This window comes from Asterias rubens, chromosome 6, assembly GCF_902459465.1.
Source record: "Asterias rubens chromosome 6, eAstRub1.3, whole genome shotgun sequence".
NCBI lineage: Eukaryota > Metazoa > Echinodermata > Asteroidea > Forcipulatida > Asteriidae > Asterias > Asterias rubens.
Genome location: NC_047067.1, coordinates 16,953,085 through 16,971,233, shown reverse-complemented (window position 1 = coordinate 16,971,233; position 18,149 = coordinate 16,953,085). Strand labels below are relative to the sequence as shown.

The following is an 18,149-nucleotide window of genomic DNA, read 5'->3' as shown; positions in this document are numbered from 1 at the left end:
CTCTCACTCATGAGCTTGATCAAAGGAATCACAGATAATTAATTGTATGTGGTCTTGGAAAGGATGATGTGTTGGGATGCAACTACTAGGGATTCCATTTTGTCTTGGTTGAGTTTCAGTTTATTGACAGTCATCCAGGTTTGAATGTCTTTGACCACATGTATCAGCTTGGAGAGTGCACCTTGGTGTTATAAGCTGTCATTGAGTCTTGAGATGTTGGTATGTCCTGGTATGTTAAGAATTTTGCACTGTTGTAATTCTCAAACTCTTCTCTACACCATATAATTAAAAATTGAAGCTTAATTGGACCTTAAAAACTCATCACAAAATTAAATATCAACATCAAGATCACACCTGAACAATGACATGGTGACACATTGGGTGTTGATTAAATTAATTCAAAGTTTAATAATATGTGAACTCTTGAACCACTAGATGGATTTTACAATCATCAGAAATGACTTTGAAAACTGAACTTGTAATACACTCATGTTATTCCATTTTTACCATCTTGTTTTCTGATTCAAACCGGAAGTAAAAAGAAAACTGTTCGAAAGCCTTAACTTCAGATTGAAAGGTTTAGTGTTTTATAATTTTTTTTTATTTCTTCAAAAGGGACTTGCAAAAGCTGACGGATATACAGATGAGCCTGAAATATGCAGTATTATAAAAGAAGCAATGAAACGCAGGCAGAAGACAATAGTTAATCCAACACTTTTTGAATGTGCAATGAATGGGGATGGAGATCGTTTGTACAGTACATTGGAAGAAGGTGATGATGTCAATCCTTTGACAGGTACAGGAGACTGGCCATTATACATGGCTGTTGGAAATGGTTACCTCAAAATCCTCCAACTTCTGCACATGGTAACTCAAGTTTTGTCATTTTTCTCATTGGTTGCATACTAGGGGTCCTTGTTTTCATTTGTAGCAACTTCATGAATTAAATCAAATCAAGCTTATTATTGATATGTTTATGCTGATCTTTGGCAAACAAATAAATGATGCACATTGCTGTGAATTAGATTTAGTTGTTAATTTTTAGGGTATGTATGATATGTAGCAGTATCAGAACAAATGCCATTCAGATTATTATATAGAAAAACTTGTCAGAAAGGAAAACTGCTCAAAATGTCAAACATGAAAGTCACTGGGGGTGGGGGGGAGTTTCTTCTGAAGTTCAGTAGGGTAAAATGAAATAAATGTTGTATTTATTAAATGGAGATAATGTCTTGTATGTACAGAATGGAGGAGACATCTGCAGACATCATCAGACAACTGGTTCAACTGCTCTTCACATGGCCTGTTCCAGGGGCCATTATCACATTGTTTCTTACATTCTAAAGGTCTCCAAAATCCACAATTATTTGACAAGCTTGGAAAGTGAATCCTGTGTTAAACAATGGGATATCAATGCAGTTGACTTGCAAGGTCAGACAGCTCTCCAGGTTGCTGCAGAGAAAGGTTTGAATTTGATCAATCTATTTTGTGTGTGCACAGTAGTAAATCCAAGGGGTGGGAGGAGGCATACATATTCCCAACATTTTCGTTGAGGGGAATGGGCCATATGATCATCTCCAGATGTTTGTAGAGTGTTTGTGGAGTTTTAAGAGGACAAGTGTGACATTTTGTTTGTGAGCTACAAGCCGAAAGATTTTAAAACACTGCAAAGTGAGGTGGCCGACATTAAGCACCATGTTTATTTATTTTTAAATTTTTTTTGTTACAAAGAATTGAATGTTCACACAAGCAGAAGTGCTCGATCGCATTACTTTTTTTTTCTTTTAACAGCAAGCAATGACTTTAAAGCTAATTAGTTTAAACAGGTGTTCAGGTTAGGCTTGCCAATTATGCTGGGCTTGCATGTTTCTCTATATAATAATAACAAGAATAATTGTATTAATAACAATTGTGGCTTCTTATATAGCGCGCATATCCGTCACTCAGTGACGCTCAAGGCGCTTGTTCAGTTTGTTCATGCAAAGATGTGGAACTATGCTTGAATCATGAGATCACCTCCTTTTGCTTAGCACATTGTGTAATGGTTTTTACAAGGTGCTGTTACACAATGTGCTACCAATCAAACCAGGAACACCTGGGTGAACCCCTTCTCTTTTGCAATAACTGCACTGGGTTAAAAGACTTTAATAGAAGGAGTCAAATGACTTTCTTGATTTTAGGTTTACAACTAAAGGATATTTTTGTTTAAAAAGATTACAAAGCAATGCATGTGTAAGTCTTTAATGCAAATTTCCAGGCGACCATAAGAATAACAAAAAAGACTTATAAACATAAGCTCTTAAAAAAATCTTTCGGTTTTGAAACATTGTTGCCCCCATACGTCAGCAACAAATTATATTTACATATAGATTGTTTGAATGCTTTGTGAGTTAAAATCTGATTTGTTTGGCCAGCCCCTTTTTGTGTCACCATTTTCTAAGGGGCATTGGAATCAGGAAGTTTTGGAAATGTCTTACAAAGGATAAGATATTTAGTTAGTTAACCACAAGGAAATTGAGATGTACCACCCTCGTGTGAAAACCTATTTTTTAATTGTTTTTTTTAATCAAAGGATATAGTCGCATTGTGAAATCTCTGTTGGATTATGGTGCTACGTCAGCCCTAATAGACTCTCACGGGCAGCCTTACAAGGTCAGTCAATATGAAGGAGTTCAGTTCCTTATTGAGCGTCACCAAAGAAGTCGGATCGAGCAGATTACAACGTGCATCAAGAATAGGAAATATTTTCATCGACTTACAAGAATATGGCAGGTATGTGATACTTTCCTTACATATTCAGAATGATAGGATTTGTTGTGTCTCAGTCTCTCATTGGCTGTTGATAGTTATCCATACACATGCCCATAACCCCACGCAAGACATCTTGCACATAATGCCATACAGTATAACAGGTCCAATTTCAAATGTCAGTGACAAAAGGATGACAGCTTACATGTATGACACTAATGCTAACAGAAGTGTTATTGTGTTCACCTTTTGCCACCATTTCCCTGAAACAGATTAAGAATTCGGAATACCCATTAATAGAAAAATTTCAAATTATTGTGAATCTGTCAGGAAAATAAAGTTATGTGTTAAAGGCAATGGACACTATTATCTGTCCGCTAGAGTTGGACAACTTCGGGGTCTCCCTTGACACTGCCCAATACCACGCCGTTCACCATGTTCACATCGAAAACCATGGCGCGTGAGCTCGCTAAAGCCTTGGTAATTTATGTAATCCAACCTATTTACTCTCAAAAGAAACGTCTTTGTAATAGAATACTGGATTTATCAAACAGAGAATGTGATCAATGTCACAACATTCAACTGTATTCAAAGGGCTTTGTTTTGAGTTTAAAATGTTACTTATCGAAAATACAACCGATTAATTGTGGTCTACGGGTACGAGTCTTCCCATGACTTTACTGTGTAGCTGTGTTTTTCTATACCCATCTCAGGTGACGTGATCACATGTTAACATTGGTAGCGCAATCAGTCCATTGTATTTTAACGTGTTATTCATTTAATGTAGACTTTAAGCACCTAGAGATAACTTCAAATTAGGCGCTACATAAATCAAATTATTGTTTTGAGCAAAACTATATTACGTCTGTATAATCCCGCAAAAAACAATCTAGGGTCCCTCATCCTTGATTTGATTTGAATTTTCAAAGATTTAAATATTTGATGACGTAGAGTTCTGAGCCAGTGTCTAACATATACATGTAGCAATCCATTGTGTCACTGATTACTTACCATTAACTTTATCAGAGCCTTGCATGTGAAATATTCTGCTTACATTATTTGTTTCAAATATGGGACTGTACACAGGCTTCTTTGGACTTGTTTTGATTAATGGAGCGGAACAGGAAGCCCTTTTCTCTCTACACACATAACATGCTAGTTGATGTTGCTGGCTCAAGTTGAACCACAAATTCATTTTTGACATGAATGTCTGAAATGTTCAGAATTGTGCTTTTGTCAAGGGACATTCGAGGGGGAGAAGCAGAAGAAGTATTAAGAGGAATTGGGCAGTAAACAAGCATAATGTTGTGTTGTGCTGTTCTTGTTGAACTGGAAGTATCAAATCAATTTGGTTTTTTTGTCATGGTGTTTTTGTATCATAGTGTTTTTGTACAGAGAGTTGTGCCACCTTCACTTGCATAAAACCAACAAAAGAATAAAGCTTAACACCAACTAAAGTGTTACAAATCATGATGCTTTAAATTTCAAAGGTTAATTTTCTGGTACTTTAAAGATTAAGTAATTAGTAAAATGTGTGTAAGAGATTAAAAACATGCAGAAACTGAAGAATTATTTGAAATGTTCAAAATGTTCTTCAAATTTGTTTGATTTTTACTGCTTCGATTTGAGGTGGGTTTTTACTGTTTCGATTTGGGGTGGTTTTTTTCCATTAAATTTATTTATTGAACGCAATAACACACAGTGGGATGAATCAGTCTTCACTGCGTGGTTACGACTTTAATTGGTGGCTAACCATTGTTAAAGAACATCACTATAACTCATTCCAACAGTGCCCAGTCACCAGCAGGTCTATACCAAGCAGTGAAGATCAGCTGGTCATATGCTTATTGCCTAATTAATTCTGCAAAGGTTTTGCCTTTTTCTACAGTGCAAATATGACCACAATCTCCGGAATCACAGCGGTGACACTCCACTTATGATTGCATGCTTTTATGGAAAGAGTGAAGTTGTTAAATTCTTGCTTAAATCTGCTATTCAAAGTACTGAGGAGGAGCATGACTGTGGAATGTAAGTAAATAGAGAAATCTGTCAAATTATATTGCTGTTTCTAAACCTTAAAATAATGTAAATTAAGAAGAGTACTCGAGCCCATCCAGCCCTGATAACTTTACCAATTGAATCTGTCACATTGGTGCATGGACAAAATAGCGCATATAGATTCCTTGCTTTTTCGACTGGCTGAATGTAGAGGTCACCAATTTTTGATGGCAGAGCTGGGTTGCAAGTTTTGAAATGAGAAACTGTATAAAGAACATTTTATTTTACTGTTATTAAATTTTAGTTTGTTGCTTGTTGCCCAGTATTTGACATCTGCAACACAAGTCGAGAGGGACCAAAAGGGTTTCTTTGTGCTCATCAGTTGCTTGAAGAAGGTCATTTTGAATTTACGAAGTGCAGTTTCTGTCCAAAATTTACCTTGTAAGCTTGTTGTGTATGCATACAAGTGATTAGTTTCAAAATGCTATTGTTAAATGCAGCACATTTTTCAATCACTGTGGCAAGGAAAGTAATTTGTGACATTGGGCGATAGGTCTGCAAAATGGTTTGATTAAGGCTTGTTTTGTTTTAATTGGTGTCAAGTAGACAGTTTCAAGGAGTCTGGCATAACTTTTTGGTTACCACGCCACTATCATTTAAGGCTGCTTGCAACAGGTCATGTGGCCATGCTGCAGGCAAAGCAGGGTTTTAAGGCTGCTTGCAACAGGTCATGTGGCCATGCTGCAGGCAAAGCAGGGTTTTAAGGCTGCTTGCAACAGGTCATGTGGCCATGCTGCAGGCAAAGCAGGGTTTTAAGGCTGCTTGCAACAGGTCATGTGGCCATGCTGCAGGCAAAGCAGGGTTTTAAGGCTGCTTGCAACAGGTCATGTGGCCATGCTGCAGGCAAAGCAGGGTTTGGCAAACCTACACCTTCACCTACACCACTTTGCCAGTTGGACTTTTTTGTGTGACCAATGGTAACTTGAAACCTTCAATTATGGCTACGTGTTAGAAGTTTAAGAATGCCCCTCTGTCCATCACAATTGTAGACCAGATGCCAACTTCACTTTTCCCATCAAAGCAATATTCTTTGAAGACAAGCGCTACACATGATCCCACTCCATGATTTTCCACAAATAAATATCCTCTCTTGGTCTCTTCAAATACCTTTTCAATTTTTATGAGCATTCAATTATCCAGCAAAATAAAGTTCTTTAAACTGGCTAATCTCCTTTTGTATACGTCTCTCCCAGTAACATTGAATTTTATTGCTCTCTTTCTCCATTCTTCAAAGGTTAAGGTCGGTGCACAAAGAAAGGACAGACTCCTTTGTTGATTCTGGGGCATTCGATGAATCTAATCCTGAATGCAGTAACCACAAAATGCTGCTGGACATTGTTGATGAAGATCATACTGAGTTTGAGACATCTGTAACTGATGTGAGTGATCAAGAAACAGGATCAGACAGGACCATCAAGTATACAGGACAGGGTCCTCGTTTATCTGCAAATAAAGGTAAGATCAAGAAACAGGATCAGACAGGACCATCAAGTATACAGGACAGGGTCCTCGTTTATCTGGAAATAAAGGTAAGATCAAGAAACAGGATCAGACAGGACCATCAAGTATACAGGACAGGGTCCTCGTTTATCTGGAAATAAAGGTAAGATCAAGAAACAGGATCAGACAGGACCATCAAGTATACAGGACAGGGTCCTCGTTTATCTGCAAATAAAGGTAAGATCAAGAAACAGGATCAGACAGGACCATCAAGTATACAGGACAGGGTCCTCGTTTATCTGCAAATAAAGGTAAGATCAAGAAACAGGATCAGACAGGACCATCAAGTATACAGGACAGGGTCCTCGTTTATCTGGAAATAAAGGTAAGATCAAGAAACAGGATCAGACAGGACCATCAAGTATACAGGACAGGGTCCTCGTTTATCTGGAAATAAAGGTAAGATCAAGAAACAGGATCAGACAGGACCATCAAGTATACAGGACAGGGTCCTCGTTTATCTGGAAATAAAGGTAAGATCAAGAAACAGGATCAGACAGGACCATCAAGTATACAGGACAGGGTCCTCATTTATCTGCAAATAAAGGTAAGATCAAGAAACAGGATCAGACAGGACCATCAAGTATACAGGACAGGGTCCTCGTTTATCTGCAAATAAAGGTAAGATCAAGAAACAGGATCAGACAGGACCATCAAGTATACAGGACAGGGTCCTCGTTTATCTGCAAATAAAGGTAAGATCAAGAAACAGGATCAGACAGGACCATCAAGTATACAGGACAGGGTCCTCGTTTATCTGCAAATAAAGGTAAGATCAAGAAACAGGATCAGACAGGACCATCAAGTATACAGGACAGGGTCCTCGTTTATCTGCAAATAAAGGTAAGATCAAGAAACAGGATCAGACAGGACCATCAAGTATACAGGACAGGGTCCTCGTTTATCTGCAAATAAAGGTAAGATCAAGAAACAGGATCAGACAGGACCATCAAGTATACAGGACAGGGTCCTCGTTTATCTGCAAATAAAGGTAAGATCAAGAAACAGGATCAGACAGGACCATCAAGTATACAGGACAGGGTCCTCGTTTATCTGCAAATAAAGGTAAGATCAAGAAACAGGATCAGACAGGACCATCAAGTATACAGGACAGGGGCCTCGTTTATCTGCAAATAAAGGTAGCATGAAGTGTTTGCTATTTCTACTTGCGTGGTTTACTGTGCAAAAAGCTAAAAGTAGACTTACATTACTCGTTATTATTGTTGTGAATCATCTTTACTTTAAAGTTAAAATTTGACTTTCGATCAAAGTAATAAGACAGTTTTGTTTGTGTTTGAGTTGTTGTATACTTGTCTCCTTTTCTAAGCATCACAGTGGAACAAAATATTACCATCACTATAACATCTTGTTGGGGGAAAACAAGAAAGAAAAAAAAGCAAACTAAAACTTTTAAAAACTGACCAACTTTTTTTTAAATCTCACAGCTGCCAACTCTCTGCCTGATTCTGTAGAAAGTTTCCTGAAAATAATCAAATTTTTCCATTTTGTTCCGAGTAATACATTTCAAATGTCACTGATTGTGGAAACGTTTATTACGTGATACAATGACAATAATGTTTTTCCTCTACTGACACTGAATGATAATATGACAATAAACAGTATCGTCTCTGAGTCTGAGGTTGCAAGACTCTGTAAATAGTATAAATCTCTGCAATGACCATTATTCACACTATATTTTTTTAGGTTTTTCCTCGTCAGTGAACCTTGGAGGTAGACAATCAGCACATAATGCATCATTTTGCCAAAGTTATGACTCACAAGCATTGGAGGATTCCTATGAAGACAATCACTCAGGTAATGTCAAGGTTTGTCCAAGATGCATGTGCACTCGATCAATTTGTCTAGCTTATAAAGGTGATTTGGGAAAGCTGGGAAGTAGGTAAGTAATAAATCACAAGGGAAACTGACGGCAAGTTTTAGATTATTTTTGGTTGAAATTTATTCCCGTAACTTCCGGGTTAACATGCTCAACCACTACCATCTGTGCTATCTACAATCATTCCATGTCAGACCAACACACTTTTTTACCTCATGTCTTCCAATTTTGATAAAAATTGCTGTGCTTGTAGGTCCTAATGAGCAATGAATGCACACCAATTTTTAGCCCGATCCGACTTACCATAAGGTCAGGGCAGAAACCACCAAAATCTGACATTTATAGGGTAAAATACCACCTTTTTGGTAAAAATATGTCATACATTGTACCCATATCAATTTTTATCACATATATGCAAATTTGGTATCAAAATGATGAGAATTGCATGCTCAAATCAATTCTTTTGTCAAAAATAAATTTTCTGAAATGTAGGTCACTGTAATCTTTAATAATCGTGACCTTTGACCCAGTTTTTGAAATAATGTATCATTAAAAAAATCAACGAAATAAAAATCACTTGATAGAACATGTCATCCTCAATCAGAATCCACTAAGAAACAACTGGGCTCTTCAAAATTTACAACTTTATGACTATTTTTGTACAGTTGGTAGGTTACAAATTAGTTAATTTATATACTTTACTTTATAAATCCAGAAAAAAACAACTTTCAAAGTTACTTAAATTGTTTGGGATGGGATGTTTTCATGTTGAGGGCTGATGTGGTCTAACCAGAATCATACTTCAAAATACCAGCAGGGACGCACCCATGATTTAATTTGGGTTGTGGGTGGGGGGGGGGGGCATATTTCCCAAACAAAATTCTCTCCAAGATGGTAAAAAAAATGTCACCATGCTGCAACTCTGACTTCATCGGAAGGTTAGCATGCCTTTTCGTGTGCTATACGGTTAAATGGAAATCGCACAGTTGGCACAAAATCTGCTGCTGAGCAGCTCTATTAAAATGGGCCCTGAAGTCAGAGTTGCAGCATGGTGAACAAATTGTTCTTGAGGATTTCTCAGAAAGTTATTATGCATTTTAAAATTTGTTGTTCAAGATTCATCACAGGGGGTTAAAGCAAGACTGCATAACTTTGTGATCTACTGAAGAAAGGCAGACAGCTTCTCCATCTCAACTTTGATGTAATCTCTATACTGAGATCACTAATAACCACAGTGGTGCACCCGAAAAGAGAGGGGGGGGGACGATAGGTCTAGGGGATTGATCCCAGCCCCTCCAAGGTATTCAATTTGTTTGTTTGATTTGTGTTTATTTTTTGTTTTGCAATCTTCAAAAGAAATTTTTGGGGAAAATATGGCCCACCCAGTAAATCCTGGGTGCGTCACTGCTGGTATTTTAAAGTATGTTTCTGGTTTAAACCACATCAGCCCTCAACAAGACAAAAGTCGCAAACCATGAGTACTTTTAGTAACTTTAGAAACAGGAGAGTGAGTTTTAATGGTGGATTTATTATGTAAAGTATATAAATTGACTAATTTGTAAACTAACAACTGTACAAAAATAGTAATAAAATTGTAAATTTTGAAGAGCCCAGTTGTTTCTTGGTTGATTCTGATAGAGGAAGACGTGCTCTATCAAGTGATTTTTATTTCGTTGATTTTTGGAATGATACATTATTTCAAAAACTGGGTCAAAGGTCACGATAACATATTAAAGATTACAGTGACCTACTTTTCAGAAAATTTATTTTTGACAAAGGAATTGATTTGAGCATGCAATTCTCATCATTTTGATACCAAATTTGCATACATGTGATAAAAATTGACTTGTTATGACATATTTTTACCAAATAGGTGGTATTTTACCCTAAAAATGTCACATTTGAGTGGTTTCTGCCCTGACCTCATGGTAAGTCCGATCGGGCAAAAAATTGGTGTGCATTCATTGCTCATAAGGACCTACAATCACAGCAATCTTTTTCAAAATCGGAAGACATGAGGTAAAAAAGTGCATTGGTCTGACATGGGAAACCAACTATTATTATTTGTATTTAGTAATAATAATAGTTGTTTTTTATAAATTGCGTTATAGACCCGAAGGGCATCTCAAAGTGCTTAGTATTGGTGCACTATCCCTAGTGTTAGTGCAGGTCTCCCTAATAGATTTGTTAGTATCTTAGTTCGGGGGTACCAGTCAGAAGCAACTGGTAACTGCTGTATGTGAGACAAAAACCTGGGAAAAGGCAGTAGAGGGATCTGATGTGTATCAGTAGTTACTGTTGTTCAGCAGGTTGCTGAGTGGTGTTACTATTGTTCAGCAGGTTGCTGAGTGGTGTTACTGTTGTTCAGCAGGTTGCTGAGTGGTGCTACTGTTGTTCAGCAGGTTGCTGAGTGGTGCTACTGTTGTTCAGCAGGTTGCTGAGTGGTGCTACTGTTGTTCAGCAGGTTGCTGAGTGGTGCTACTGTTGTTCAGCAGGTTGCTGAGTGGTGCTTTCTGATGTGTATCAGTAGTTACTGTTGTTCAGCAGGTTCCTGAGTGGTGCTACTGTTGTTCAGCAGGTTGCTGAGTGGTGCTTTCTGATGTGTATCAGTAGTTACTGTTGTTCAGCAGGTTGCTGAGTGGTGTTACTATTGTTCAGCAGGTTGCTGAGTGGTGTTACTGTTGTTCAGCAGGTTGCTGAGTGGTGCTACTGTTGTTCAGCAGGTTGCTGAGTGGTGCTACTGTTGTTCAGCAGGTTGCTGAGTGGTGCTACTGTTGTTCAGCAGGTTGCTGAGTGGTGCTATCTGATGTTCAGCAGGTTGCTGAGTGGTGCTATCTGATGTGTATCAGTAGTTACTGTTGTTCAGCAGGTTGCTGAGTGGTGTTACTGTTGTTCAGCAGGTTGCTGAGTGGTGTTGCTGTTGTTCAGCAGGTTGCTGAGTGGTGCTACCGTTGTTCAGCAGGTTGCTGAGTGGTGTTACTGTTGTTCAGCAGGTTGCTGAGTGGTGTTACTGTTGTTCAGCAGGTTGCTGAGTGGTGCTACTGTTGTTCAGCAGGTTGCTGAGTGGTGTTACTGTTGTTCAGCAGGTTGCTGAGTGGTGTTACTGTTGTTCAGCAGGTTGCTGAGTGGTGTTACTGTTGTTCAGCAGGTTGCTGAGTGGTGCTACTGTTGTTCAGCAGGTTGCTGAGTGGTGCTACTGTTGTTCAGCAGGTTGCTGAGTGGTGCTACTGTTGTTCAGCAGGTTGCTGAGTGGTGTTACTGTTGTTCAGCAGGTTGCTGAGTGGTGCTATCTGATGTGTATCAGTAGTTACTGTTCAGCAGGTTGCTGAGTGGTGCTACTATTGTTCAGCAGGTTGCTGAGTGGTGCTACTGTTGTTCAGCAGGTTGCTGAGTGGTGCTACTGTTGTTCAGCAGGTTGCTGAGTGGTGCTACTGTTGTTCAGCAGGTTGCTGAGTGGTGTTACTGTTGTTCAGCAGGTTGCTGAGTGGTGCTACTGTTGTTCAGCAGGTTGCTGAGTGGTGCTACTGTTCAGCAGGTTGCTGAGTGGTGCTACTGTTGTTCAGCAGGTTGCTGAGTGGTGTTACTGTTGTTCAGCAGGTTGCTGAGTGGTGCTACTGTTGTTCAGCAGGTTGCTGAGTGGTGTTACTGTTGTTCAGCAGGTTGCTGAGTGGTGCTACTGTTGTTCAGCAGGTTGCTGAGTGGTGCTACTGTTGTTCAGCAGGTTGCTGAGTGGTGCTTTCTGATGTGTATCAGTAGTTACTGTTGTTCAGCAGGTTCCTGAGTGGTGCTACTGTTGTTCAGCAGGTTGCTGAGTGGTGCTACTATTACACCAGAATGACATATTTACAATCAATTATTAAAAGTTTAATATATACACTTCTCTCCAACCTTTACTAATTTTGGTCTACATGTGTCTCATAAATCGATATTAAATGAAATCCACATCAATGAAAGATCTAATACTACTTTTGTCATGACCTGTTCCAAAAAGGCCTTCTCAATTCAGCAAGGTATGAGTAAAACAGAATATGTGTCAAATTTCTGCTGACTTAAACCTCAATCAATAAGGAATTTATTTGACTGGTTACCGTACCAATCTCAGTGTAAAGTCAACTTGATTATATGGCACTATTTATACACAAAATATGCCCTCGATCAAACTTTGGAAGTACTTAATATTCACAGAAATCCCCAAAAACTTAGCTCTAGAGTATTCACTGCTCTAAGCTTGGTAAATGTTTTTGTCACAGAGAAAAGCAATGTTAATTTTGGGACAGTTTTTGCTTTAAAATATGTACAACTTCCTTCAAAGGAGTGACACTGGCATTAATGAATACACACTTTTTACATATAGGTTATTGACCACTCAAAGTCAAACAGATAATATGTGTCTTTCAGACTATCCTTTCCGCTAAAAAAATTTCTCACATTAGAGTTAAACAGTAATACAATAATAAACAAAGAAACAGTCCCACTGGATAATATGCATCCACTTATCACTTCGTAAAAGATAAGCTAGAAAAATCCCAGCTGCCACACAGTACTAACTCTTAAGTTGTGGTTCCAGTCACAAAGTTCATATCACACAGTTGTCAAAAGTTGTTGCGCCCTCTGCTGCTCATGTAGCAACCCAATTCATTGGACATGAGATGCCTTATTGTTGGCCGACACTCAGTCTGGCATTTCTTCTAATTTTTTCCATTAACACTGCTCTCAGAATATTGAATACAAGAAAAAACAATGATGGCAGCCTACCAATCTCTTTTGATCATCATTTGTACAACAAAAGGATGTAGCTTTTGAATCCTGGATTATGCAGTAAGCCCTGGAAAAATATTTTTTTAATTTTTTTATTTTTTTTATGTGTGAGTTCCAGTACCATTTTTAGGTGCATGACTGTGGATTTTCTACTTGGAATATTTATACATGAGTCAGTCAACTGCACTGTTCAATAAAAAAAAAACAATGCTCCAAACTTGTTCCAAGTATTCTAGTGTGGACAACTTTGGTGGGAAAAGGCATTATATATCTGGCATGAAGTGGTTCAAATGAGCTTTTGGATGGTAATACACAAAGAAAATCAATTGCCAGACTGGTCATCATTGTTAAATGAGCAAACACAAGATTCTTATAAGATAAGATATTATGTGTGAAATATTTGTATAGAAATTCACTTGCTTTCTTCTTTTGTCTACGTAGAAGTCTTAAAAAAATACCCAAACTATCAGAGATTCTCACACAACAGGAAAGCCCAAAGTACCAATGACTTGAAAGAATGGCAAACTATTGGAAGTTTAAGTATGAAGGACTATACTGCAGAGTCTCCAATAGCTGATACCATTAATCCAAGAATGTATCAAGGTAAATATGTTTTCTTTACTTTCATGTTTTAGGACGAGTTTGCTGAGGGAACTTTCATTGTGTTACTATTTTTGTACAAACCTGTATGTTCTAAAAACATGCAGAGTTGTTTGTAAGCAGTTGATTTTAAATCTGCATTACCGGGTACACTGTTTTCAATTGTTAATTAAACCTACATTCATAAATACCTCAGACAGTTTCTCTATTCCTATTGGTGGAGAGTGCGTCACGTGGGGGTGTTTAAACCTTTGATAATGACCAGTGTTTATGACCGGTTGTGAGCGGGACAGTCTTCATTCCTATTGGTCGAGAGCAACGGCTGGAACAGTTGTGCCACATCACGTGATACACGCGACGTGCACAGCAATCTCCATATAAGGAGTTGTTTACTCAAGAGCCTTACCGTTTCATAGCTGGAGGGGTGTTGTGTTGAAAGAAATCATTGAACAATTACAATTTTTGCATTTATTTTATTTTTTGACCAAAAGGTGTTTCCTCTTTTGAAAATAGAGTTCTCATCATCAGTAGTACCAACAACAAACATTTCTGTTAAAAGTACACGTAGCTTCACTGTTCACTCAAACTGTAATACAGTGACACAATGGAAAAAAAGTTCAAGACTGACGAAATCACCATTCCCTGATGAACACCTCTTTTATTCTTAAACTTGTGAAAAATTTGTGTACAATGTTTATGATCACGATCAATGCCAGTGTTACCCACAATCTTTAAATTAAAGGAATTTGGCCATTAGCGACGGGCATCAAAATGACAATACTTTAACATCATGTGTGGGAGGTTGCTTGTATGAAATAACATGAGTGATGACATAACAAAACATGAGAGGTGACGTAACAGGGCTTTTTGCAAATCCTTCTAACAAGCATCTGAGAAGGGTATTCAAAATAATTGGGTTTTTTACAAAATCAAAATCTGTTTAATCTCACTTGAACTTCAATTTCTTATCAATTAAAAGCATTTGAAATTATAATTACAGCAAAAAACACTTAATGCTATTTCCATTCAAATGGGTCATTTGAGCCCCAGCTAGCCTTGAGTGCCCCATATGTTCTGGCAGAGTGAGACCTCCCCAGCATGCCCAACAAGTCTTGAGTCACCCAGGTTTTGATATAGTCTTTCACATTCCAATTCTTTTTGAGGTACATGTATGGTACTTCAGTAGTGTGTGTGGCAAAAGATGGTTACAAGAAGATTTACACAAAGAAAAAAACACAACTTCTAAGACAGTCATTTCAGTTGTTTAGAAAATGCAGCATGACATGCAGCTGTTGGCAATACCACCAACGCAGAACCTGGAGATCAGCATGGTTCTATTGGCTATGTCAAGTACATTGGTTGCTATAAGCCTTTTTGAAATATGGCGGACACAATGCTACAAATCTATGAGGTTTGGGTAAATTTGTGCGCATTGACCATAGAAATAGATTGTGTGCTATTCAGTGAAGTGCAAACCTTTTTAGGCGACGCGGCATTTACACGTAAACTTATTGACCACCAACGTTCATGGTGAGCGTGGCATCAGTCGCCGCCATACCTCAAAAAGGCTTATTGGCTATGTCAAGTACAATTGGTTGCTATGCAAAGAATACTCAGAGCAACTCAGAGGAGGACTTCAGTTCTATTGCTCATACAATAGAGGCACACACACATCTGTTCTTGAAATTGGTGACAGAGTACTCATTCATTACAAGCACCTCAGTTAAAGAGGTAAACTAGCAGACCGATGGGAACAACAACCTTGCGTTGTCATATCTAAACGCTTAGCAGACCTGTCTATACTGTTCAATCTCTTGACAATGGTTAAGAAAAGACATCCATAGAAATTTGCTGACTCCTTGTATGTTTCTCATGATTGAAGACAGAATAAAAATGAGGAAAACAATGCATGTAAAATTGAGCTGACAAAATAACATATCTAAACTCCCACCAGAAGATGATGGGAGACTATAGGAGAACATTGCTTTCATACCTGTAGAAACAACACATGACATGCCTTCTTGTTATTATCACCCCATAACTCACACCAGTTACGATATATGCGCGAACAGAGAACATCACTATTACATCTTCGTCATTATCGCCTTCAATGCTTATTCCAGAAAACAGAGTAAGCACATCTACTCCTCATCAAGCCCTACCCCCAGTTAATACAACTGAAAATGTCAGATTAAACAAGCAACATAGAGCTCATGCTACCTCTCAACCTCTAGCTTAAGGCCAACTAGACTCAGACTGTCCGTCAACAGACTGAATTATGACTATCTTGGACAAACCAAACAACAGAGAGTCCAACCTCAGTCAAGACAATTTAAACTTTAACAGAGACTTACAAGTTGAAGGATTCAAGGATGGCTTAAATCTGAAGTCTCTACATTTATATCTTTAAATATATTTATATTTTTGTATCTATATTTATATTTTTGTATCTTCTTCGTAATGGTTTGAAATGTAATTTTGTGAGTCCAGAGGTACACTACAATATCCGATGTTTTAGTATTTGAACTTTTTAATGTTGGCTGACGAAAAAATAATAATTCTAATTCTAATTCTAATTTAAATGAATCCAGAAATATAAAAGGGTCATACAAGGAAAACATTTCAGCTTTATAACACATTATTCCTGTAAATGGGCTCAATTTGTCAAGCCTGTTAATTCAAACACATAAATGTTCCTCTTTCCCTGCTCGGCTGCTATCTGAATATGTACATCTGTATAGGTGCCTCACCACACTACCTGTTCATTACAAAAGACGTCTAAAGCCCTTTTCACACGACAAAGTCAAACTAGGGTCCTTGGAGTCAAGTGCCAGTTGTCTTGACCAAGGACGTTGGTCAAACTCAAACAGGATTTTTCACACGACGCGGAAACCATCGTCTCAAGTCTCAGAACCTTCAAATTTGTGCTATCAAAGGTCATTGTTTATTGTCCATTTGACTGATATCTGCACAGCTTTGGAATAAGTTTGATATTCACTGGTATGAATGTACGAGCACACTCTTCATTGTGAATCCTCTCAACCTGAGTGACCTCCAACTTTAAATCCTTTTGAATAATGACACCAAAGAGGTTAACTTTATTAACTTTATTGTGACACACAGTCTTTTCTTTCTATTTCTGAGTGACACAGTGACGAATGCCTGGTTTGAGGATATCCAGTCTAGAACAAAGATTCATTTCCATGAGCATCAATGCAGAAGATTGTCAAAATGTAGCATGGGGGGGCATTGCGATACGCAATCTGGAGCTGATACAGCTTTTGAGTGACTTCAGTCCATTCTTGAATGTTTGGATGAAGCTCTCTGTAAGACCATTCGTGGATGGGTGATATGGGGCTGAAGTGATGTGTCTAATGTCATTCTGCTTCAAACTTGGGCATATTGTCACTTAGGAGTTGTTCTGGAATACTATATGTGCAAAAATTGTTCTCAGGATATCGATCGTTTTTGGTAACGCAGCAGCTTTGGTCTGTATTTTTTAGGCCACTTTGAATGAGCATCTACCACAACCAAGAACATGTGTCCCAAGAAGGGCCTGGCATAATCGATGTGTATATCTCTGCCAAGGTTTTGTAGGCCATTTCAAAGTGTGAAGTGGGGCTTGAGCTAGATTCTGTTGGACTTGTTGGCAGTTTTCCTTACATACATCAGCACCGGAGACCGGTAATGTTTCAAATTGAGTCATGTTGAAGATGTTAACTGGATCATTCTGTGGAGACATTGTTTTACCCAAGAGTCTCTGATCCAAGATGGCAAAGGTTACAGCTTTAAAGGCAGTGGACACTATTGGTAATTACTCAAAATAATTATTAGCATAAAACCTTTTTTGGTGACAAGTGTGTAAAACATTGTGAGAAACGGCACCCTCTGAAGTGCCATAGTTTTTGAGAAAGAAGTAACTTTCCATGAATTTGATTTCGAGACCTCAGATTTAGAACTTGAGGTCTCGAAATCAACCATCTAAACGCACACAACTTCGTGTGACAAGGGTGTTTTTTCTTTCATTATTATCTCGCAAGTTCGATGAACGATTGAGCTCAAATTTTCACAGGTTTGTTATTTTATTCATATGTTTAGAAACACCAACTGTGAAGGCTAGTCTTTGACAATTACCAATAGTGTCCACTGCCTTTAATGGAATAGATAAGCAGAATAGAGTGTTTATGGGTCAGGTCAGGTCAGTGACCCTAACTTGATGTATGCAGAGACAATAGTAGTAATATAATGGATGTACTCTTGTTTGCAACCACAGGTACAAGTATTAACCATCTCCATGCCAGTAACCTACATGACGGTAGCACAGCCATGCATCGAGCAGTCGAGTGTATTGATGAAAAGAAAGGTCAGAAAAATGTGCTCCTACTTTTAAGAAAGGACCCGTCAACTATCAACTTACAGAACTTCAAAGGTTTTTCCCCACTTCATCTTGCAGCAAAAAAAGACAGAAAACAAATTGTCAAAACGATTGTGGTGAGACATTTTTATTTGTTCTTGTTTTCATATACAATAGACTTTATACGCTTTGTTTGGGATCTCACTCTCAAATTGAACTTACACTATTCCATTGTCCATTATTAAAGGGACACACTGGTTTCTTTGGGCTATTTAGGCTACAAAGTAGACTCAA

The 18,149-nt window shown here is 38.2% G+C and overlaps 1 protein-coding gene across 1 annotated transcript in view; it reads left to right on the top strand.

Annotated features, from left to right (window-relative positions):
- The window catches only part of LOC117291534 (ankyrin-1-like), a 39,546-nt gene extending 21,686 nt beyond the window's left edge, over positions 1–17,860 (top strand). The window contains exons 11-18 of the mRNA XM_033773313.1: positions 616–867; positions 1,245–1,464; positions 2,573–2,772; positions 4,637–4,776; positions 6,041–6,779; positions 8,011–8,121; positions 13,343–13,504; positions 17,775–17,860. Of these exons, the coding sequence (XP_033629204.1) occupies positions 616–867; positions 1,245–1,464; positions 2,573–2,772; positions 4,637–4,776; positions 6,041–6,407 (1,179 nt within the window). The 3' untranslated portion in view covers positions 6,408–6,779; positions 8,011–8,121; positions 13,343–13,504; positions 17,775–17,860. The remainder of the gene's footprint in view (positions 1–615; positions 868–1,244; positions 1,465–2,572; positions 2,773–4,636; positions 4,777–6,040; positions 6,780–8,010; positions 8,122–13,342; positions 13,505–17,774) is intronic.
- The last annotated feature ends 289 nt before the right edge of the window (positions 17,861–18,149 follow it).